The 25,616-nt window shown below is 42.8% G+C and overlaps 1 protein-coding gene across 8 annotated transcripts in view; it reads right to left on the bottom strand.

Annotated features, from left to right (window-relative positions):
- Window positions 1-25,616, bottom strand: part of Tet (tet methylcytosine dioxygenase-like) — a 64,279-nt gene that overhangs the window by 5,537 nt on the left and 33,126 nt on the right. For 7 of the 8 annotated variants that reach the window (XM_083046203.1, XM_083046202.1, XM_083046201.1 and 4 more), the window contains 9 exons: window positions 16,899-16,973; window positions 8,634-8,864; window positions 4,621-4,858; window positions 4,297-4,535; window positions 1,614-4,131; window positions 1,143-1,318; window positions 672-1,025; window positions 359-586; window positions 63-217 (listed from right to left, as the gene is read on the bottom strand). In XM_083046203.1, coding sequence (XP_082902329.1) covers window positions 63-217; window positions 359-586; window positions 672-1,025; window positions 1,143-1,318; window positions 1,614-4,131; window positions 4,297-4,535; window positions 4,621-4,858; window positions 8,634-8,864; window positions 16,899-16,973 — 4,214 coding nt within the window. Of the gene's footprint in view, window positions 1-62; window positions 218-358; window positions 587-671; window positions 1,026-1,142; window positions 1,319-1,613; window positions 4,132-4,296; window positions 4,536-4,620; window positions 4,859-8,633; window positions 8,865-12,858; window positions 13,290-16,898; window positions 16,974-25,616 lie in introns of those variants that run through there. The other variant, XM_083046206.1, reaches the window with a different exon arrangement.

Below are 25,616 nucleotides of genomic sequence, written 5' to 3' on the forward strand. Positions count from 1 at the left end.
CGTAATTATATAAGCAATGCGATCGTTATGTAGAATATTTCATTTCTTTAAGAAATACTTACTTGGATAAAATTTCAAGAGCGCCGGAGCGAACCTTCTTTTCTTGTCCTTCCTTTGAACCGAATTCGTCTGTGTCGTCCATTATGTAAAGAGGTAGTACATGTAACTGTTCGTCTTCGGGTTTTGATAGTGTTCGATGTTTCGTCAGGCTAACTACCTGAAAAATATAACGAGTGCGTGCTATATATTAAAAATGTTTTTAATATTTATAAAAAGACCTTTTTATTGATGAAACAATATCGCGAGTCAATATCTATCTATAGGATTAAGTCGGATTCGATGTATCCAATTCACGTACCACGGTGCATCCGTTATTCATGTTGTGTAGGTCCCGATGAGAGTGCGCGCAGAAATCAATGCAAGCTGTAACACCGGAGAAGGGCCGACCTGGCTTAAATCCCAAACGGCACTCGCTCGCCTCTCGTTCGAATTGAGTTTGATTATTGAAAGCTTCCGGCGCGAGGCTAAGATATAAAGGTGACAGAAGCGTCGCCAAGACGTGCATTCTCTCTTCGACCTCTTGTTCCTGAGGAGACGAAAATTCTTTCATTACAATTTAAAATCGACTCCCGATACTCGTCCAAATGTTGTTTCTCCAACTGTATATATACCTCCGTTCGTACGGACAGTCGAAACTTTCGGACCATTTTGCTCCTAGCATACTTGCAGCCGTTGTAATACATCGACCAGGAGCAGCCAAAGGAGAAGCTAGCGCCGCAATTGTCAGGATCGAGTCCCTGGCACGCGCAAGTCCGTGGTTCATTAGTGCCGCATCGTCTAGTCGTTGGAAGACCGAATCGATTGAGTTTGTGACTTAAGAGAGAGTAGATCCGATCCGCTTCGTGAGTCGGCACTCCCTCCCAAGCAACCATGGCTACGACGATCCAGGCGGTTGGACACTTGTGACCTTGACGATGCTTGACGACGCTTAAGATCTTCTCGTCGATGCCGGACCGTCGGATGATCTAGCGGATTATTAACATTACAATTTCGCACAAGTAGAAAAAAAAACAAGAAGACGTTGATACAATTTTTTTGTTTTCTGTCGCTATATGCGAGATTATTTGGAGAGGACGACTCACCCACTTGGCCATCGGACATCCTTGCGTGGTTTTACCCTCCTTGCCGGTATAGATGACCTTTTCGAATCTTATCGCGTCGCCCTTAAGGCCGGTTCTTCGCTCGAGATCGTTCCGAAGATCAGGCAGGCTTGCAGCCGCCCCGAGATGAGTGTAGTATGAGCCGGGCTCTGGCGGACCTTGTGGTTGAACCTCATTTTACTTACGAGCGACCGACGCGTCAACGAAAGGAAGCAACAGAAGCGGAAACATTTATGCCGCGCATGTGGTAGGTATGCCCTTGCGAAAAGGGGGTAGGTTAGGTACGCACACACTCTCTCCTCCGGGTTTCGGGACGCATAATCGGTCGGTGTAGTTATTGGCCATAAAATGTATATTAGTATTACGTTTACAACTTTTCTTTCGTGTGGTTTCGTGGTTAGTGTGTTCTCTCAATGTTAGTGTAGTGCAGAATAGCGCAATTGTGCAACTCACATTTGTCGGCGGGGAAGCAGTTGCAGTCCGGCACTTCGGTCCTGACATTATTCTTCAGTTTCTCCAAGTGGTCTTGCAACTTTGTCGTCGTGGTCGTCGCCGCAGACGCAGGAGGACGCGGACTATGCGGTCCTTCGTTTTTTAACTCGGCCGCTTGCGGTGAATCGGCCAGCATTTCGTCCTTGGTTTGAAGACCCTGGCAACAGCCGTCCCTCAGGTGTTCGGGGGTTGGTTGTTCGGTCCCACCTCTGCGACAGCACCACGAACCGGTTTCCGGCGACACCTTGGCGGGACCACCATCGCCGCGGAATTTATAATCCGGAACCATCTTTTCGTTCTCTTCGACATTCTCGGCGACGTTGGACGTGTCGCCGTTACAGTTATAATCCCCGAGGTTCTCCTGCTTGATCGCACGATCGGAGTCGCGTTTGTCCATGTCTTGGGAAGACGCGCGAACGGTAATGCTTGCTGTCTTCAGGAAATCCAGGCTATCGCTTTTCACTTCGTCACTGTCAGATGTCTTCTGGGACTCCTCGAAGGACGCGTCCCCGATTTGATTCATGCATAGTCTTTGCTGAAACGACTTGTCATCTATGTCTTCGTTGTCCTTCCTCTCTGCCTCCCAGGATTGTTGATCCTTCTCCTTATCGCACGATCGATCGGCGATATCGTTCTTATTTTCCGTAGCGAGCTTCATGAAGCTTTCGAGGGCTGTCATTCCATTTTCTGACGGTAACGCAGGATTACCGTTATCCTTATTGTTATCGTTATTACCGTGATTATGTTCTCCTTCCGTCCATTCCCATAAGCCACCACCGTCGGGCAAATTATCTACCCGAGGGTGGTGGCTATGCGATAAAAAATTACCGGTCAAGTTTTCATTAGATTGCGTCATCGAAATAATGTTCGACTGATTGATAAAATGATCCGTGCGTTTTTCCTGCATCTTCTCGCTGTTCTCGTGCGCGTCGCGTATCTGATCATCCGTTGGATATTCTCCGGCGGATCCGTTGTTGCTGTTATTAATGTGTTGCGATTGCATCTGATGATGAGTCTGCAATTGCTGCTGCATCTGTTGCTGCTGCTGCTGTTGTTGTTGTTGCTGCTGCTGCTGCTGCTTGTTCAGGATCATCGATTTTAGCCGACTATTGAGATTGACTCGATTAGATTGAGCATAGACATTGTTCTCCGGATTATCCTGATTCTCCGGAAATCCATTCGGCTTGTTAGTGTCTACCACTGTTTGCTGTTGTTGCCACGCGATTCTTTCTCCAGAGTTTTGCATGTCCTGCTTTGTCGCTTGTTGCCCCCAACTCGGTTGATTCTCCGATACCGAGTTTGGCGACCAAGACATTTGATTGTCTAGTTTGTTCTCCTGCGTCAGTTGATTTTGCCACTGATGACTTGGAGTTCGTCTAGGACTAGGCTGCGAGTCCTGCCACTGTTGCTGTTGACTATTATCACTCTTTATGCTATTTGGTGACCAATTTGGTTGACTAGTCGGCGTATCCGGCCACGACATTTGATTGGACGGTGTGAGTCTGGGATTCTGCTCCACCTTGGTTTGCTGCGTCCACTGTTGTTGTTGTTGTTGTTGCTGTTGTTGTTGTTGCGGCTGTTGTTGTTGCATCTGTTGTGAAGGCGTGAGTCTCGGATTCTGCTGAGGTCCTTGCATCTCCGGACTATTTTGCTGCCAATTACGCTGGACGGAAGGCGTCATCCTCGCGCTTTGTTGAGCATTATTGTGATCCGACAGTTTTGGAGAGTGTTGTAACCACGTCTGATGTTGAGGCGGCTGCTGCTGATTGGATGGCGTCAACCGTGGGTTTTGTGGATCCCTCAGCTTCGGACTCTGTCGCGACCAGTTTCCCTGAGTTTGTTGCTGCTGATTGTCAGCGTTCTCGGACCACGATTGTGGTGTTTGGGGTTCCTTTACGCTTCCAGTCTCCCAGCTCATGTGACTCGCCGGTCTCGGCAGTTCCTGCTGTTGCATTTGAGTAGCTTGTTGCTGTTCCACTTGCTTCATATTGCCTTGCATATTTTGTTGTCGATGATGCGACTGTTGTTGCATCGCTCCCTCTTGCCAATTCATATTACTGTTGACGGTGCTGTTCATTTTTCCGCTCGTGTCTGACCACATGTGTTGTTGATTATTGTCAACCGTCGATTGTTGTCGCTGAATTTGCGTTTGCTGATGGTGTTGCTGCTGCTGCTGCTGCGGAACCATTTGCCATTGGTTCTGCGTTGATTGTTGACCCATCTCCACGTAGCCTGGATATCCGTTAGAGTTGTGTAAACTCTGTGGGTCCGGTTGAAGTGGATACCCAGGCATCTCGTTTCCCGACACGTTAGTGGCGGCAATCGTGGCGAATCCTTTTACTTGCGTATCCGCGGTGGGTTGTTGCTGCTGCTGCGATGGCTGTTGCGGACCTCCCTGTTGCTGTTGTTGACTATCCATGTGCACCGAGCTGCTGCGACTCGTCGGCGTTGTTGACGGAGGCGGTGCCATCGTCACCTCCTGCAAGAAGCCCACGTTTTGCGACGTGTAGCGTTCGTTGCAAATGCTTCATACGATTCTTTAGAATAGCTATCAAAATAGGGACAAATACGAGAAGGTCGTAAGACATTCTTGTAGTCAGACGTGTAAGCTTGAACTGTTATATTCAAGATCAGCGACTCTTACTTGTTGTTGATAGCCGTTTACGTAATCCTGTCTTTCGTAGGCAACTGACTGATTAGCGGTAGCCGCAGGATCTACAAACTGTCCATTCAACTGCCTCTGGGATGTCGAAACCACCGTCTGTCCAACAACAGAAGCCAGCGGTGAAGGCTGCCCCGTGATGGTGTACTGTCCCGTCGTCCCGCCGGCACGTTGAAACGCAGACTGATCCGCCGGTATGAAGGTCTGTTGCTGATATGGGACTGCAATATTTCGAATATTGATAGGATTGATACAGATGTAACGCGAAGAGAAAAACTTGCTCTTTATAACGAGCTTATCACTCACCCGCTTGAGGATGATAGGGTGTTGCGGCGCCATACTGAGTATGGTACCTCAACTCGTCGAGTTGATTTGGCGCGGAAATCTGTTGAATAAATTGTTGAGGCGGCCACGGAGCCGGTGACGTCTCGACTGCGACGGCGCCAACCGTTCCGACTCCCTGATGCCAGACCGTGTTTCCAAAACCAGCTGCGGGTCGGAAGCCGGCGCCGGAATCTCCGTAAAATGGCATCACTCCGGGTGACTGCGCATATAAGAGGAGAAAGAAATTGAACAACTTTTCCGTCACACGATTCGCGTCGGTCTCTTCAGTTTTTCAGCTCGGTCGCGAAATTTAAAAAGTTTACATCTCAGACTCGATATTTTATTTTTCTTCGAGCTCCTCGTTTTCTCCGACATCTCTCTTTAGATATATATAAATCCCATTTTTTTTCTCCTTCTTTCCCATTTCTTCGGCCCATTTTTTACTTTTTTTCATCAAAGACCAAAAACGTCACGGAATATTTTACCATGTAATAAATAATAATAATGGCGATCAACCCGGGGAATAAAATGACGCGCCGCGCGTATAAAAATGGAGCTGTACGAATTCACTTTCGTTTATTTTCGTTCGCTCGTTCGTTCTTTCTTCGGCATCGCCTCCCCGTCTCTCTCGCGTTCTCTGTCAACGAGATAGAGCGAGAAAGAGAGGAGGAGCCCGGCGTGTGTGCGGGGGGGCTGGAATCGACGGAGATGGAGTCTCGAAGGGGGAAAAAAGGACGGTATCGAGGCTGCCGAGGCGGAGAGGAACCAACCGTCCGCAGCGATGCGAGGCGAAGAAGAAGAGGCAAACCGGCAACCTCGCAACCAGACTGTAAAACTTTGTACAACACAAAACGAGAGAGTGAAAGAGAGAGGACGATTGGTTCATTTACCGCGGCCGATCTTTTGTCATCCATAGCACTCTTGCGACGCGAGTCGCCATCCTCGAGAGACGCAAATAACGTTCGCGAGCTTAATTTGAAGCGAGATTTGCAGAAGTTTGCAAAAACAACGTGCGCGAAGACTCTAGACTTCGAATTACGAGATTTGTCTTTTTTTTATGCCCAGAATCCCTATTAAATCGTATGACTAGCTCTAATCGAGTAATCATAATCGCACACGCGATTACAAAATGCAAAAGTGCTGATGGAATGAATTCTATCAACTAGATATAGGACTTGGCTTTCGCATTTATAAAAGTATAATAAAATTTATAATATATATATATATATCTGTTAATGAATGAGTACCCGAAGCAACTTTTAAATGTTAAAGATGCTCCGGAACTTTTCTCCGTCCGAAACAAAATACAAAGAATCTTTGCATTCGGAAAATTTTCCTAAAAATGTAACGATGAGAAAGAATATTCGATGCTTAGCAGCTATTAAAAAAAAAATTGTCACGGTGCAATGAGTCAAAAACACCCGTGGTTGACACCCGGGTACCCGGTACATTGATGAAAAGGTGAAAAACTATGGCTCGACAGAAGGGTTTAATCGTTTGACATTTGACGCGTTGTCGCGACAAGCTGTTGAAGCAAACTGCTCATGCTGAATGTTCGATCGTCCGAGTCGCTTTCATCTCTCTCCCTCTCTCTCTCTCCCTCTTTCTCTCAGAAGGTAGAGAAACTCCGAGAACCCTCAATAGTGACCGTGAATCGGTGTTTGTGGTCGAGGTTGATAGCGCCGAAGAACCTGGGCGTCTCGCCAAGCGAGGCAAGGGATTCCTCTCCACGGTATCATCCTCCTCTTTCACTTCACGCACACACATTCGCGCTCGGGCTCCTCCCTCGGGGAGAAAATCCTTCCGTTCTCGTGGCATCGTGACCTAGGGCAACCTAAGACCCTGGCGTGATAAAACGGAACGTTCTGTGACAGCACCCAAACATAACCCTCGGGAGTCAAGTCTGCCCTTCCGGCGAATATCCCCGGGGGGGAAGGAGAGTTTGTCGACCTCGATCACACTCTTCACCTACTCCAGTTTGTGTCCAGCCCCTCTATTAAGCTGCTCGCGAACGCGTCATCGCGTAATCGTAATCGCCGCCCCATATAAATCGATGCAAATCCTCGATGACGCTCTGATCAAAGAATGATTCCGATGGGGGGATGGGGAAAGGGGGACGACGATGACGTGTTGTGCGTTTCTCGCTTTCTGGCGAACGGTTAAAACCGCATTGCACGTAGCGGTGGGACGGCAATTCGCAATTTGCGTACCGGCAACAATCGGGCAACGGCATTTCGCGGTTTCGGTTTATTGCATAATTGGGCGTTCCAATGAATACGCCGGCCGCTGTAACGTTGATTCCTTTATCACCGCGGCATTAGCAATTATCGTATCGCTGCCCCGACACCGAACGTGTTTTGCGTGCGTCGGATATAGCCGCGTTTAACGCGCGAAATGCACAATTAACATCCGTCGCGTATAATCGTCAATGAAAATGTCTCACACGCGTAAACGCAATAACGGCGGAAAGAAGTATATAGCGATACGAATGATTGCGTTTCACCCTTATTAGATTTATTCTGCATCTACGATTATCGCGCTCGCGAATTAAGCCTTCTGTCAAATGTAAACTTTTTCACCCTTTCCATCAATGTATGGGTACCAAACACGTGTTTTTTACACATTCATATATCGAAATATTTTTTGTGCGTATAAAGTATATTTTATTATTACTTAAATATTTCAGGGGAAAAATATGAATTAATACAATTACAAAAAAAAAAAAAAGAAATACACTGCCGGATAAAAATGTACTGTTAAACCGATTACAACTGCAACGTGTATATCAATCATTGCGATTTTAATTCAGATCGAGTAGTGATTCAAGTTTAGAATTATTTAATTCATTTCAATAGCAAAAGAGCGCTTTTCCCCGCGTTTTTTATGTGACGAGTCGAATTGCACCAAATGCATCGATGTAAAATAAAAAAAATGGATTCGCGTCGAACACAGACGATGAAGTGGGTGTTAAAAAACATACATTGCGCTTATAGTCACAAGGTTACGAATTTATCGCCGACGTGATATCGCTCTGCCACATCGATTCGTTCGATTTCATTAAAGAATACACACACGTGGAGGATTTTACGCGTTCGGCGCGTAAATGGGTGGAGCGAAAAATTTCATTTACACGGAGATTCGACATTTTTTTTCAAGTATCCGCAAATATTTGCAAGAGAGAGCGAGAAGAGCAAGAGGATCAGATCGAAGAGTGTCTCGTCGTGATAACATCTCGATAGTCGAGACCCACGGCAAATGATTACGTGTATTAAAAGGAGATCTCCGTCTACGAATATGACAAGGGAGATTCATCCCTAGCTTGTACCCCCCGGTGCTTGAACGGGGCTACCCTACCCCGCCGGGGTTCTCTCCTCTATCGTTACTCCTGCGCTCCACCTCTTGATACCGCTCGCTTTTCATCGCTTCTCTCTCTGTCTCTCACCCTCTTTCTTTCTCCTTTCGTCCCCGGGACACGTCGTTCTCTTCTCTCTCTCTATCTCTCCCTTTCTCTCTCTGCCTCTTTCTCGCTATCTTCGTCTCTCTCGGCAGGTCGGTGGTTCCTGTTCCTGCGGGTATTGATTCGCGTTGGCGGCCGGTCACCGCCCCCGCACTCACTGTCTGCCGGTAGTCTACCCTTGCCCTCCATGTTACGCCGCTATTTCGGCAGTCGATTCCTTTGCAGCCATGGACCGTCGCGTGAGCAACGCTCGCTCCGCGAATGTTAAAGCCATCCTTTTCACGTCCTAATCGGTTCTATTGACCTCTCGTGAAAAAGAAACCTTTTCCCGACAGATCTTCAATTTTGCATCCTTTCGATTCAATGCTCGCAGTATCTAACAGCGTCTTATACATTTGAGCTAATTTTAAAAATATAAAATAATAAATATTATTTATTTATTTTTGATAAAAAAGGCTAGCCTAACAGAGAGAAAGAGAGAGAGATCAGCCTTCGCGTGAACTGAGAAACAATTTTGATAGGAAGCTGAAACACTCACCATAGAAACGACGGGTGGTGGCGGGTTGCCGTTCCTCAAGGCGCCCGTTTGTTGGTTCGCCGCGGGGTTGAGATTGTCCTTGGTCTGCTGCATGGGATCTGCTTGATGCAAAGATTGCTGCGTTTGTTGCTGGTGCTGTTGCTGCAAACCGCCGATACCAGCCTGCGGGCTACCAAGACCAGCTGGCGCGCTGTCAGGCGTACTGACTTGCCGCGCAATCTTTCGATAACTCTGCAACAAACGTAATCCTTATTAATTTCCTATGTCAAGTTTGTGGAAAAAAAATTTGTTTTCAGATAAATGTTTAAATTGGAATTTTTTAATTTTTACAAGTCCTAACTTGACGCGCAATCTTTCGATAACTCTGCGACAAAAGTAATCCTTATTGATTACCTATGTCAATTTCATGGGCAAATCTATCTATTTTCTTCAGATGAATTTTTAAATTGAAACCTGAAACAAATACATCTATGTGATACAGAGTCCTATATTGGAATATAATATATTTATTTTTGAATTTCGGGTCTCGTTAATTTTACGGAAGGAACTCTTTGATTTAGACATAAGTGAATCGAGCTTACGATCGATGACAGGAGCATTAGAAGGATGCGAAGGGTCGAGAAAGTTGGTCGATTCGAATCGTAGGAAGAAAAGATGGTACTACTAGAGCCAAAGCTATACGACGGTGTGACCCTAATGCTAAAAATAACGACGCGGTTTAAGTAGGCCGAGGCGGCTGAAATGGTTTCCATAGTTGAACAAGCATCGTCGATCGAACTATAAGCCGCTGATCGTTGTTTTCCCCCTTAAGAATGTCTCTCCTCGCGAATTTCATCTGCCATTATATGACGTAGTCAATTTCTCATGGCACGATGCCATCGAGCGCGAGAATCGCACTTTATATCTTGATACACGTGTTGCGTATATGTGAGTATATATATATATATATATATATATATATATATATATATATATATGCATATCCATACATATATACGTTATATTATGCATCGGTTTATAAATAGACAGAACGTCGCGTCTCGGACCCACGCTGAGCTTGCAAGGAGAGTTCCTTTCCTCGCGGAACATTTGTCACACACTGAGATACTTGCTGTTCAACGTTTCGAGAAATTCCCATGCTTATGTGTATTAAAGAGTATTATATATAGTAAAAAATTGTAATGTGTATATATAGAAAATTCGAGAAAAAAATTTACACTCTGTTCTGTTTATCAAACGTCAGAAACAGCGTGCTGTAATCATCTGTTGTTGAGCGCCTTTTCATCCAAAAAATTTCCAGCATTATGCATCCGACGAAGATTCATCTCTCGAAAAGAAGAGAAAAAAAAAGAAAAAACGAAGGAAGCCCTTTTCAAGAGACTACCATTTTTTATTCTTCCTGCACGCATGTCGGATCGATCTCGAGCTATCGAATGATGAATCCTTCATTGAATACGTCCGGAAAAGAATGATGGATTCTCTTTTCGAACGTCAATCATCGATCAGGAAGTGTAATACAAGACGGCTGACCTTTCTGAGAGGCGGTTCAGATCGGCCGGACCACTTATTTTAGATCTTGTTGCGATTTACCTTCTCGTGCGCGGGCGAATAGCCAATTATCTAGGACTATTCGTGCGTGCGGCTTTTCGAGATTCCGAAAAAAAGGAGCACACACTCGCTATTTAGTTTTCTTCGCGACCCTGATCGATGTGATTAAATATTAAAATATATAGCGAACGATATAGGCTGTCAAAATCATGGTCAACTGATTATTTTTTTCTTACTATTTCTGTCTACGTACTAAAATTCTGTCAATGAACGAGTACTTAGGTATACCCGAAGCAGCTTTAAATGTTAAAGATGTATCGAAAATTTTCTCCTTTCTATTCGGAAACCTCTTAAACTATGGGAAAGAATGTTCGAGTCCCAGCAGCTGCTTTAAATAAATTATTATAGTAGGTACAATGTGTCAAAAACATATGGTTGGTATCTCGGGTATCCAAAGCTGATGAAAAGGTGAAAAATGATGCATTGACAAAAGAGTTAACGCAACAAACGTCGACAGATTTGGATTGTGAACCATTCTCGTATTCGGAGCGACAGCTTCTCTGGGAAATAATTGAGCACCGAGTGCCCTGTCAAACCACGTGGCTAACGCGTGGCCATTGACCGACCGCCAGTACCCGATTTCAACGTCAGCGTCGGCCATTCCACTCGCGGTGATTCACATTTTGTTGACTTAAGCTAAATGAAAGTATAAGTGGCTGCATGCAATATACTCGCTTCATCGACACGAATGCTCTGCTGCATCGATATGTCACGTAATATATATATAATATATAATAAGCTTTGACACACGAGCTCGCTTTGAAGAAGATTCTAGGAGCTCGCCAACAAAAATATCGTGCGCAAAAAGGAGCAATGATATTGTGAGCCGATGTATCAGTTAACTCTTCTGCCAATGAACGGGTACTCGAGTACCCGAAGCAACTTTAAATGTTAAAATGTGGAACTTTTCTCCGCTCGAAAAAAAATACAAAGGGTTTCCTTTGTATTCGGAAACCTTCTGAAACATAACATCAGGAGAAAATGTTCGATAAACAAGGTCAACAAGATGTGTCAATTTCAAAATTCATATAATATTAATATAATTGATAATGCATATTATATATTAATATACAATTAATATATATTGATATATACAAAATATTTCGATATACAAATAATAATGATAAAATATAAGAAAGAATGTTCGGTGTCTGCTATAAAAAAAATGTCGCAGTTGATTGATGAAAAAGAGATGAAAAATTATGCATCGTGAGAAGGGTTAAGAAAAGACATCGGGATAAAAATCTTGTCTTTAGAGTAAATTAAAAATATCTTTAGATTTTTTTTTATCGAATTCTTAATTAAATTTCCTACAAATACTGCGTATCTTTTAAATCACGGCGGATACGTCGTTCTCCTCTCGACGTTTGCGAACTCGCTTCGAACACACGATCGATCGCATTACTCGCAGGTCAACGCGTTTATTTTTCTTCATTATAGATTACCTTGATCGTTGCTTAGTTAGTTTGCGTGTACAAGCAAAACGCGCGCGCGCTCGCTCGCTCGCTCGCTGATAAAACGGTAAAAAGTTAATAAACGAGCGGGGAATTTATGACGTTTCGCGGACCACCGATAATAACGGAGGACACGTCGTTTGACCTAAATTCCGCGATCACGATAGACGAATGCCTGCTTGCGTAACCGGCGGTTTGTAAAGTCAGTTTCGCGCTCGACGAGCTTGGGTCCTTGACGCGCAAGGGCTCCTTGTTTTGTCGAGATATAATGCCAGTCGAGCGTTGACTTATATAATCCAAACGCACCGTGCTTTATTCAATTACGACGATTCGTTACGACATATTAAGTTTTTTATTACAACGGACATTGCGCAAAAATTTATTTATCGCTTTCGATAAAACTCGACGTCTCATTACGTGGCTTAGCTGCAAATAAAATTAAACAAACATTTTATGTATATATATATTTTTTTTTGAGATTATTGCCTTTTCTTCATTTTTTAATTAATATGTGTTTGAATTATTAAGAGCCGAAGAGCTCTTTCAAGTTTTTATTACATATAAAATTAAAGATTTCATATGAAATAAAATGAGAGCGAGCTAATTAATTTTATTATATAATTATAATAATTATTTATTATATAATTGTTGTGTAATTATAGTTGGATTTAAATAATAGGGAGGGACTCTTTCTGCGTGTAGCTATATAATTAATATATAGGTATGCACGCTATATCAAAGTATGATCGAGACATCGCGTATACACGAATGCCTGAAGACTGAGTTTTTTATGAATCATCCGACTTTTTTTTTCTTTCAGACACACCGAAGCAGAGTCGTATTGCGTTGATCATAATCCAATAACACAATCGTACGAGTCGAAGAGAGTTTCTCGAAAATAGCCAAGTGATTGATAAAGCAAGATGTGATTGGGCAAACAAATTCCTTAGGTTTTCCAGGACTTTTTATCAAAATTTCTACGTCTACACGATACCTGAGCAAGCAGTCTAGATTCGTCGGAGATTTTACCGGCCGGTTGAAGAATGTGCGAGAACGTGTAATCGAAACACGTGTCATCATCATGTCGAAATTTTTCAAAGAGGATCAGGATTAAAAGACAACATTTGCATATATACATATAAATTGATGAAGAAAAGACTCACACTTCGCCTCGTCTGGCTCTTCCAAAGTTTCCCTCGCAGGAGAACACGTTTCCCAAAGTTCACTCGAGGTCCACCTCCGGAAGATATCTCCAACTTCCGATCGGAATCACTAGGCACCTGACGACTCGTCGTCGCTCAACTTACATGCATATATACGTACATGTAAAGAGTTTCCTCTGATAATTAATCTCCCGCGCGTCCGCGATTTCTTCAGTGCGATCTACCCCGATCAACCTCGAAGAAGGTCTGTAGAAGAGCCTGTACCTTGGGCGAACGTTCGCGCCGAACTGCGTTCACGCACAATATTCTGTCTGCGCTCTTTTCGAAACAACACGCAACTTGGCGCACACAACAACCCCGATCGGGAATCGATCGCTCGACAGTCGCGAGAGATCACTCTGGTCGCGGAGCGATCCGCCGAATAACTCCCATGAGACGCCTCTCCCTTTTCCTCCGATACCCCCTCCCTCTCCGCCCCTCTTCCTCCTCCTCCTCCTCTTCCTCTTCCTCCCCCGCCATCCTCCCCCGGTCTCTTCCTCCTCTCTCTCTTTCTTGCCTCTCTTCCTCCGCGCCTTCTCCTCCCGCGCCTCCTCCTCTTCTCGCGCGCTCGCCGACTACACGTTCCCACCTTTCTACGGTTCCCTCTTCTCCCCCCCCCTCTCTCTCTCTCTCTCATGAACAAGAGAGTGAGAGTAACAGAGAGAGAGAGAGAGAGACAGAACGCGAGCGCGCAATCGCGCGTGTGGTTGTGTGTGGGTGTGCGCGGTCGTGTGCTTGTTGTTTCTCTCCCACGACTCGCCTCCCCTTATCCCACCCCCCTTTTCCTCCCCCTCCCTCCCTCCCCGATGCGGGTCCGCCGCGTCGCGCGTTATCGCGGCGCGATATCGCGGATTCCTGCGTGGAGCGTCTCTTCGCGGCGCGACGCGACGCGGTTCCCCGACACGATCCTGGGGTTGCACCGGAAGTCGGATTCGATTGGATGGGTGACTCCCCAAAGTGTATCTCGACTCCCAAGGTTGCGATTCGCTCGCTTCTGTCTACATGCGTAGATTTTTTGTTTCATAATTTGACAGGTATCCGGATGGATCGTTCATTGACAGATGGGTTTGACAGATGAAATCCGGGGGTGAAAGAAAGAATGAATAATAAAGGGGTTAATAAAGTAAATTAAATGGACAGGATTGACTGTTTCTTTTTTATTAAAAGTGGTCCCGAGTTTTTCACTGCTATCTCTTCAACATCCTAGGAGAAACAAGATTTTCGGCTTGAAACGAAGTAGATGTGTCTTCCAGAACGACTCGCTCGAAAACGCTCGTGTATATTGCTCATGTCGATTTACACGATCTCCCTCCTCCCTGCTTTTTCTCCGCTTCTTCGTCCTCCAGTCCCTCTTCCTTTCTGTGTCTTTTTCTCGAGCTGTTTTACTCGTTTTCTTCCCCGTCTGGTGTTTCCGACCAACCTCTCCTTCTCTTCCGAAGTGAGAGACGGCGCGCCATCGAATTAACGACGAGGGGGAGGAGGTCTCTGATTCGGTTATCGACTTGCTTTGCCTACGGCGAGATAATACTGGTTCAAAATTTCATTACGTCACCCAATTTTTCTTCTCCGCATCAAGATATATGTATGAGCAAATTTTCTTGCCTCTCTCTTCCTATAGGAGAAAAGAATTTTCGCGAAACGTCAAAATTGTCAATCTATCATACCAATAATCCAAATGACAATTTAACAATCTGCGAATACGTACATACATACCTAGATTAAACCAAAGCAATGATACATTTTTTTATCTCATACTGTTGTATAAGGAAAAAAAATATCGGAGCATTGTACGCGAGAAAAACATGTTTCAAGTATCGGCTTAAGCTCGAGCGACCGGCGCAAAAGAGGAAGAAAGAAAGGGAAAAAAAAGGAAAAAAAAAAGAAAAAACTCGTCGCGGAATCGTTATGGCTCTCCATAGATAGACGAGCAATAGGACCGACGTCGGTGTTGGTGTCGTCGCCACCACCGCCGCCGCCGCCGACGACGACGACGACGACGACGACGACGAAGATGAGGATGAGGACGACGACGGCGACGAGGAAGAGGGGATGGTTCACCAACGCGTCATTGTAACTGGAGGTGGCTGACGCGACGGAGGGGGTAGAGAACGGGGCTGCTCTGGAGGGGTAAAAGAATACCTGCCGCCGTCAGAGAAATGTTTATGTATCGGGGAGACGAAAAAAAAAAAAAAAAAAAAAAAGAGAGAGCTCGCCCGAGCGAGTCCTAACATAGGTGTAAGTGCGAGTTGAAAATTTTGCCATCGAGTCAATGATATATACACTTGATTACAGCGTCAAATTATAGCGCAATTTTGCATATTATTTGGAATTTCTCTGATCGATCGATAAATTGTTCGGGCTTGATTCACTCGAGTTTGCAGGGGTTGTCGTTGAGGGAGGAAGAAAAATAGAATCGTCTTCGCGTGCGCGGATGGATAAGAGGAAACGAATGTTTCAATCAGTTGCTCGTTAAGGATTCGATCGATTCTCGCGACCGAAGGATTCGTCTATCTCTCTTTCTTGGACTTGTCTCCCCGAAGGCGTCGTTGGAGAGGCTGGTTAGAGATGCCATGAAAGAGGTCAGAAGGGCCGATGGCAACGCGCTCAGCAACAAGTTGCAGCTACGTTAATAAACGAGCCCTCTCGAAGAACCGTCTTACGGATCTGTCCTTAAGCCCTTCGCATCCCGTTGATCCTTACACGCCAAATTCTTTCTCATTTTTTCAAATTCTACTACTATACCGTATATATCTTTCTTCTCACTTTATTACATATATACTTATTTATTACTATATTTATTCTTTTAGATATGACTTTTATTTATTGTTAGTATTTATGTTATAAATGATATAGTATATTTTGATATTAGGCACTGCGTACTATTTTTATATGCATACTATTAAAAAAAAAATCGAGGAAAAAGACGAAGTACGCGTTAAAAGAGAAAAAGAGAGGCAAATTTATTTTGGGTCAGCAAATATACACATGTCCCTATCTTAGTTTACCAGAGCAGTTAAATACAGGAATGCGATGTTAATATCTTATCTGGCATGTTCACCAGATTAGATAAGGGAAGGCCCCGTTGGGCCGATTTCCTCGTGCTGTTGGAAAGTTCGTTCGAATAACAGAAATTGACAGAAAGAAACAACAAAAAAAGATGGGAAAATTATTTATCCAAGATCTTTCGAAACGAAATATATATAATATTTTCTTTATACAGGGCCGGCGAATAGTAGTTGATGATATATCTCGACGAATAATAATCCATGTGTTTTGTTTAAATATCGCGGAATTTCCGGCCCGATTTTGACTGTTTATTCTCATTTCGAATTTAGCCTGATAATATATAACGATCCTCCTCGTAAAATGGAGCCTCGAGAAGAGCGGTGGAGCTCTCGGGGCTCTATATATCTCATCTCCGCGAATGAAAATTAAATATCACGTATACGGGGAAGGTTTCTTCGTGTACGGGAGCGACGTTTCCCCGTATGCGTGCTCCAAGTTCGTACGCGGCTTAAGGCAAACGAATTTTAAACATGGCGGTGTGCAACGCGGACAGGCGCAACGTGCGTCGATCAATACCACCTTGCTTAATATCAGTTCTGAAACTCCGTACTGTCGGTACCAAGAGATAGCTGGCCTACGTCAGCAGGAATAGAGCCGACGCGGTGCAGAGCGCATCTTTGGTAATTAAATAACGCGAATTAGACAACTAACTAATACTACGAAAATTCCACCTCGACGAACAATGCATAATCTTTATATTCTTATCAGAAGACGCTCTCTCTCGATCAAATTTCAAGATTCGCCATGATGAAAGATACGATCTCCGATTAGTTTGAGGTTTCAAAATTGCAAGGAAATTATAAATTATTTACGTTATTATAATACTACAAGTAATACAGTATGAAAAATATACTGTATGTAACAATATAGTATATAGTATACTATGAAATAATTAAATTATAATATAGTTAAAAGTCGAGAGACACATTACTCACCCTCGTGGCACCCTTGCCTCGTCCCCTCCCGCGTTCCCGAAACGTCCCTTCGCCGGTTTGCAGGTGGTACAGGTGCTGAAAGAAGAAGAGAGAAGCTGATGTCAAACGCGTGGGTGCGGGACATTACAATTTAAAGTTGGCGGGATCGGACGCTTATATCACCGCATCGCAGCGTTTGGCTATCGTAAAATCAAGGCAACCGTATCGTCTCAATTGATCTCGTTAAGTTCAATAGAACCGGTAATAAAAGTATAACTTCCACAGAGCAGAGACGTGTTAGATTAAATTCTGGACGATGTAAAACAACGCTCTAAACTATTCGAATATATATATAATAAAAATCAAGATTCCGATTTTAGAAGTCGCGCATAGATTGCTGGTGCTTCTCGATAATTATTTGGCACTATTTATTTTGTTTACTCGATTCTTCTCATCTCGTGCTATCGCGATAATTTATTATCATAATTATGCTTTATACAATTATTAGTTTTAATTAGAAATTGAGTTTGATTGCATTTATGTATATATAACTCTAGACTCTAAGATATATCTTCTTTTCTTTATAAAAAGAAAAATCTTTCCCTCTTATATTTTGTACGTGACGTTTAATGATGATTTATAAAATATTACTATTATTTTGAAATTGATATATATCATATTAAGTGTACACTTTCTTTTCTTTTTAAAATATAGAAGAATTTTGGTATATTTTTTATTCAAGTCTTGCGCGCGTATCCCATAATTTGCGTACGATAAAATTGTCGTCGGTAATATCACTGCTTTATCCGTCAATATTTTCCTAATTGTGATTTCCTAACAAGAGAGAAAATTGACAGAAACGCGTAGAATCAAATTTTTGCATCACGATACATATCGCAATTTTGTGAAAATTATTATCTCTCAATAATAGAAATATCTCATACGTTGCGTCAAAGACGAATGCAGAAAGCTACATTATCCTTCAAAAAGATTCCGATTACCGACCCTTGATGTTAACGGAAACGTGCGGTAACCGGAAGTGAAGAACATATCGTCTTTACCGACGAGTAAAAAAAAATTGACCATAAAGAAAATCGAATCAAGCATAAATTAATTGCATAATTGATCAATCAAGCAATAGCTCTTCAAACGCAGATCTGAAAAATAAGGAACGCAACTTCATCTTTAAGAATTTCTTGAAGGAATAATTGATTTGCAAGATTAAAAATTTAAACAATAACATACGTACAAATATTTCAAATTAAACTTCTATATAGCGATATTTTAGACTGATAAAATAATCAAAATGATTGAGGAAAAACTGTTAATGGAATATAAAAAAGGCATTGGATAATAGACTGCTCCTAGTCTTTAAAATTACTCCTGTCGACATTTAGATATTGAACTTTCAATAACTTATGCGTGACTTATCGGTGTCTGGCACATTTCCAATTAACGCGCAAGCCGCGGGAAACTTTCCCCATTTCTGTCAAGATGACGTACCCGTGGCTATTCCAAAGAACGCGGGGCCAATTAAATTCAAATTAAATTCAAGAATAATCTCGGGTATATATTATATTGTAGGCAGACTATTCCCTGAAATACTGGATCGTGAGCACGAAAAAGAAAAATATTAGCTATCTTAGTTTAATTTTAGATATATGCCCCTATATTATACCTAAAATTTAATTATCATGTCTAAATTTTAGCTACAGCTGTAATTAATATTTTTAACTACAATTTAATGGGGAATTCCCTCTACTAATATTAATTATTACAGCTAAAATTTTTAAGCTATAATTTACTACGGAGTTCCTCGTTAAATTTGCATATCAAGTGTAATATAGGGATACCTAAAATAGCTATGATAACTAATACAATTTTTTTTCGTGAGTAGACGATTATCGCGTTGGATCGAAGCTGTCGTTCAAGTTACGTTCTTTCTTAACAAATGTAATTTTTAACGCAACAGTGCAGCCTTAATTATCGCCTAATGACCATTTTACGGAGAGCGCTGAAAACCGTTTATTAATATCCGACTCTTTGCCGCGCTCAAAGGGCCACCCGTGTAATCTGTGCGGTGAGGTGAGGTCAAGATTGGTGTGTGCGAGGGCGAGGGTGAGGGCAACATCGAGTGAACATCGGGGATCCAAAGGCAGGGCGGAAAACGTCCCCTTCGCGCGACACACGCGTGGGCGATTATGGTCTAATTCCCTTGTACGCGCATTCCTGGCCGACCTGACTGCCTTACCTACCAACCTACCTGTGCCTCTCTCTCCTCTCGTGAGGCAATCGGGAAAAACGCACTGGCCGCAACCGGTGCAACCGTGATAAGCACACGCTCGAGAGGCAGGGGCCCTCACGAGGGATTTCCATCCCCTTCAACCCCCCGTGAAAAGAATCTATGTAGTATGTACGTATATATCTGTTCCCTCTCGGTCCTTTTCTTCCGCCCGCTTTCTCCCTCGCGCGGATGGAGAAAGAGGTGGACAGAGAGAGAGAGAGTGAGAGAGAGAGAGAGAGAGAGAGAGAGAGAGAGAGAGAGGCAGACTGAAAGGGAGGCAAGGCAAATGTCAATATCGACGATGCATCGTTGAGAGGGCGGGAATGGGAGCGTAATTAATCGCCGAAGCCAAGAAATCTCTTCCCTCTTTCTCTTCCTCGTTCGATCAATTTGTTAGCATCTTTCCTTCTTGCTTCGCCTACCTTTTGCTGTCCGTCCCTCATCTTCCACGTGTGTGTATGTGGAAGATTGAAGTCGCGCGTTTACAAAGAGAGGGGAAGGAATGAACTTTTAACCGATTTTGGTCTTTCACCCATTCCACAAATTTTGATGTCAACGAAATGCATTTCGAATGCTTTCAGTGTTGCTGGCGTGGCTCGCCAGCAGAGTAAACAGTTCTTTAAAGAAGCTACAAGTTACGTTGCAACGACAGCGAGAAAGCAGCCTGGTGGCAGCCGGCGCTTTATATTTATTTAAGTTTCGACGACACCCAACATTTGCCTCCGGAGGAAACATTAAACTCCCGTCCTGGCACATACAAACACACACATATGCATCTGCTACGAGAGCATCTTCAGAATTACGAGGAAGAATCCTAATTTACGGTAATTTAACGTAACGATGAAAAGAAAGAACGATATATCTCGAAAAGTAATTTTCCCCAAACGTCTCGATCTACGAAAAAAAAAATATTAGCCATCATAGTTAAATCTTAGGTGTCCCTATTATTACGCCTGAAATTTACGATGTCTAAATTTTATAGCTGTGGTAAAATAATATTTTTAGCTATAATTTAACGGGGAATTGCCTATTAAACTATTATTTATCATCGCTGAAATTTGGATATATGATAACTAAATTTCAGGTGTAAAATAAGGATGTCTAAAAAACTATGCTAATTAATATTTTTATTTCCGTGTAGGCGGAAATTTTGATGGCGTTTTATTCCGAAAGGAACGATAGTTTCTTTCGCGTATATACGTTTTTCTTATCAGGCTGTGCATCTGTCAGTGTACGAGGAAACGTGTTTACGAAATATTTTAATTACCTTATCGTCAAATCGCACTCCGGCAGCTGCCACTCGAACGCGTGCTTCTAATTGCTGAGCTAGACGGTATAGGCTACAGTATACAGATCTCCTTTTATAGGAACGAAGATGACATTACCTGATCTCTCTCAAAGTATCACGCACTCGCATAAATCGATTCATCGCGATCATCAAAGATTAATAAGAGTCTCATAAAGATCAGTTGCCCCGTACTCTTGGCGTGACTTAACTCTTCTGACAATAAACGGGTATCCGAACTTTAAATATTAAAAATGTATCAGAAGTTTTCTCTGCCCGAAACAAAATTAATTAAAAAGCTTCTGTATTCGGAAAACTCCTAAATAAAACAACGAGATAGAATATTCAATGCCCAGCAGCTGCTATACAAAAATTGTCGCAGTTGATACCCGGATACCCATTCATTGATAAAAAAGTGAAAAATGCATTGACTGAAGCGTTAAAATGACGTCGATATCAAATCTGTTCTTATCAAACGCCACTGTTCAGTGATAAATATTAGAAGCTATATTAGAAAATATTTTAGAATAAGTATCAGTGTGTATTTTAAGATATCAATAATTCTAAAGCGGAAGAGAGCGCTATCTACCTTCTTCAATATTTTATTTCATTCAGCTTTGATGATGTAACTATTGAAAAAAATTGAAGTTTTTCAAAGCTACGACAAAAATCCCAGATTTTCACAATAATAACAGGTGCATCGCGGATCCTGACATATTCGTAAAAAATCGCGCTTGTCATCCACGAGAAATCTTTTCATTCTCGAGGAAAACCTCCAACGAGTCTCTCGTGTCTTATCGAACATTGAAAAGCTCCATTTTTTGCGATTATGACTAATTCGGACTAAAAAATCGTATCGGTTGTTTGGGCATTAATACACGCAGCTGGAAATCGGCTCGAATATTAGACCGCGCTGGTTTCTCGATCAGCTGACTTTAATTTCATCAAACCATTTTCATTGTACGACAGATGGCCGGCGGACGCGAAAAAGCCGTTGCATCCATTAGAAGTGGCGGTTAAAAATGGTAGATACGCGTCGGAAGGAAGGACAGGTTGCCGAGCGTGCGGCACAAAAAAGAAAAAAAAAAAAAAAAATACGATGGTGCGTTAAGGTTTCCGCGAATAATGACGCTCATTGTACAGCAAAAACAGCTCGTAATTAGCGCCATCGAGAAATTCGCAAAATTATTATATCCTAAAATTAAAATTAAACGACACAATTCCGCATGAAAAGAATGACTCGAACTCAATCATCTCTTTTTACTAATTTTTCAAACAGGATATAGATAGATGTCAGATGAAGAGAAGATTATATCGATTGCAGTAAAATTGATTGCTTTCCGTTCACACACTTCGAGAAGCGATCGCTTATTTTGGCTACACTTGTTTTCTTCACACAACAACCTAGCATTAACCCTTCTGTCGATGAACGGCTACCAAAAGCAACTTTAAATGTCAGAAATATGTCGGAATTTTTCCCCGCCCGAAATGAAATATAAAAAATGTCTTTGATTCGGAAAATATCTCCTAAAATATAACGAGAAAGAATATAAAAAAAATATCATAGTGCAGTGTATCAAAAAACACGCGATTGGTATCCGGATACTCATACATGGACGAAAAGGTGAAAAATGGTGACACTGACAGAAGGATTAAACATTGTCGAAGCGCCTGAAAACTAATAAACAAGGCTCTAGCCGTATCGATGAGAGCTATCGAGGTTATCGTTTGCAATTTCCGCGGATACACGAACCTTGGGTCGTGGCGTTGTCGGTACACGTGTCAGACGGACGAACAAGTAGTAGTAGTACGGCGTGGTAACGGCTTTAATAATTATTTTTACAACGTTTCCGAGTACACGCGGCCTCAGTTCGTCGCGCTTCGCCGACTCGCAGCTGGCTTCCATGCAACCCTGCGGCACACAAGGGCGGCTCCGCATGCAAACCGACGTCGTCCTTCCGTCGCGTTTTATTTTATTTTTTTCAATTCGAGTCAAGATCAACGTAAACCTCGCGTAAATTGAGCGTAAAAATGCGTAATCAATTCCCGAAGAGAAATATCGAGAAAGGGATTTTTAATTGCTCCGAAGAGACAGATATAGCGGATCTCGAGAGAGAGAGAGAGAGAGAGAGAGAGGTCGCTAAAAAAATATATTCGCTTGAGGGAGAATCTATTTTTTTCGGAATTGTATCAATGTGTTCCTTGGGAGAAAGTAGGTAAAGTTTGACGCGATGGCGACGGCTGCGTACAATTTTCACCGTGCAAGGACTGTACGTGGAAAGGGCGGAACTGCGTGCGACTCGGTTGGCAGGTGTAAGTAATGAAAGTAACGTGCCTCTTTTAAAGCAAGAGGGGAATACTTAATACTTCTTCTGCATCAGGTGCTATTTATAACGAGGACAGCTATTATCGCGATGCCCCATGTAATTTCTCTATATACTCGTCAAAATTTTCAATGGAAGGACGCTTGACTTGACGCGCGTGTTTTCTATCACAATATCATATACATTTTATTATAAATTTCATATAGAGCTATTTTTATCAAATTATCGTATACTGATCTCCCTTGACTCTGCAGAAGGAACTAGCGTTATCGATAAGTATATCCGTTCCGAAGAAACCGACCACTAGCTTTCCTAATTATACGAGGGAATCGAGAAATCATCTTATTCGCTTCGGACTTGCTCTCGACGACTGCGAGAATTCTCGACACTTGCGAGGGACCTTGAATCGCCTCTTTCGTGCCGAAATCTTGGAGGGATCGCCACCACGTGGCCATCGCACGTGGTCATGTTATTGTTTTGAACATAAGGGTGTTGTTACTCCTGCCCAGGAGTAGGATAGGGGAATAGGTACGGAGGGTCGAACACCCCAGGGTAGAAGCCACTAGGAGGGATTTCATTCATGATCCCCGAAAGCCACCCCCGTTGCTCCTCCAAAGACTACGAGAGCAGGCGGGCAAGCGATACATTACCAGCAGAAAAGGGTAGTTCCGTGTCGAGGCACATGACGTCTCGAGAATGGGTAGGGGAAACCCTCGGATTTGGCCATTTGATATCTTAATACAAGACCAGGGCAGGAGACAGAGGGAGGGAGGAGGAAGAGGCGTCTCTGTCGAGTCAAGGACGCCCCCACGTCGTATTTTACTTAACGGCAGCCGCCACCTTTGCCACACGGGCCAGCGAGGATAGCTAGGTCAGTTCCTCGCATTACCATCCTCTGGACTCGAGGGTGTCGGCCCTATCTTGGTACCTTCCTCTTCCAGTAAGGGTGATCGCGTGGACGGTTCGTTTAATCGGGAAGAAAGACTTTGGAAACGCAACTCTCTTGGAGTTTCAAGCGGAGAAGATTTTTTCAAAGTTTGTGGAGAGAAATTTACAACTATGTCACCCTTTTGTTTTCCAGTTGGAACATTGAGGATTTGTAAGGTATTTAAAAAAAGTCAGGATTTCTTCTCGATCGTTCAACGTCTTTCGCTGACTCGCGTCGTCCACCAATCGGACTCATCCACGGGCGACTCATAATCGAATCGCTCGTACACAAGACCGGTTAAAGATCTTGGCGAGGCTCTTCTATGGGGATGAGAGAAAGGACGAAAAAGCAGGGTGTCCTCGCATTCAAACGCAAATCAACCGACCCGGTTATAACCCTCCTCGGAGTGTGCGAACTATACGAAGGTGTAAGTAGGATAGTTATACGTTAGTTGCCAAGGTCGACCTATAAAGCCAGACCGTTCGAGATAACCCGATCTATTTTATTGCTATAATGGGGACAAAGCTGATTTGTTACAGCGCTTCTCGATTCTGATAAATCTCGAAACATTCGATTCTTCCATATAAAAACTTGACGTCAAATCTCTACGCACCTTCGAATATTTTTTTTTTTTTTACAGAAAGACTTTTGTTTATTAGACGACTCGTTGATAAACTTGATTGCATTCCTCTCTCGTTAAAAACCGAATAACGATTCTTCCGCGACTTTTACAAAAATAAAACAAACCAAATTATGCGACATGTACATACACACATACATACTTATATATCGATACGTATCTCTCTTTTTCTCTTTATCTATCTTCGTATCTCTCTCTCCGAAGCGACATTAACTGTCTACTTCCTAACTTAATCCGTAACTTCCGACGCCGCGACAATCTGACATCCTTTTTATTTTCATTGACTCGCTCTCCGAGCCTCTTGTACAGGGGTCTCGTTCCCAGGATTTTTCTATCCACGAGTGAGTGAGCGAACGAGCGAGCGAGCGAGCGAGTGCGGCAGCCATGTCCGTCTCTACCTATTCAATTTATATCGTTGCGTAGTACGCACGTACATATATACTCGTGTCCCCTCCCGTCTCTCGCAGATGGACGAGGCGAAAAAAAGTGTGCCAAATTGACTGACGAAGAGCAGCGACGAAGAGAGCGTGTGTCCGCGCGTGTCTGTCATTCTTCCTCGGACTAAAAGACTCGAATCGAAAAGAAGGCGTCCAATTTACACAATGATACGAAAAAACAAGTTTCCTTATTGATATTTCATCATCGATCGTTTATCTCGCGCTCATCTCTCGTAATTTTTATACTCTTAGGCACGACAGATAAAAAAGAAGGTTTTAGGCCCGATTGCACTAACGTCATTTTGATTTTAAGCGAGACTTAAATATATGTTTGTCTTTATTTATTTAGAAAGATAGGTAAAGATAGATACATATTTAAGTCACGCTTAAGTTAAAATAATGTTGGTGCAATCGGGCCTATAGATGAACACCTGGATCATCGTCTATAAGAGAGGAGAGACGAGATAGCGCGATATGTTTTATATTATATATATTTTAGATTAGAATATATTTATATAGTATATATATTCTATAAATATTCTATTATACATAGATATACATATACGTGGTATATGTATAAACTTCCTCAGCTAAACTGTTTCAGCGAGAATGTCGAGAGGAAAATCATCATTTTTTACAAGTTCCCAATTTTTGTTATCATATGTATCTTTATAACTAAGCCTTAAATGAAAATTTTATTAAAGTAAACTTTATACCTGAAATTAACCGAAGAATGTAATTTTATTAATATTTTATCTCCATAAAATTTAGTTTGCCCTTCATTCATTTATAACTTGAAAATTATTGATGCCTCAACATTTTCACTGAGGAAACATCGTCT

The sequence above is a fragment of the Prenolepis imparis genome, unplaced genomic scaffold (genome assembly GCF_030444845.1).
Source record: "Prenolepis imparis isolate NDT839.2.m4 unplaced genomic scaffold, iyPreImpa1.0 SCAF_9, whole genome shotgun sequence".
In the NCBI taxonomy this organism is placed as follows: Eukaryota; Metazoa; Arthropoda; class Insecta; order Hymenoptera; family Formicidae; genus Prenolepis; species Prenolepis imparis.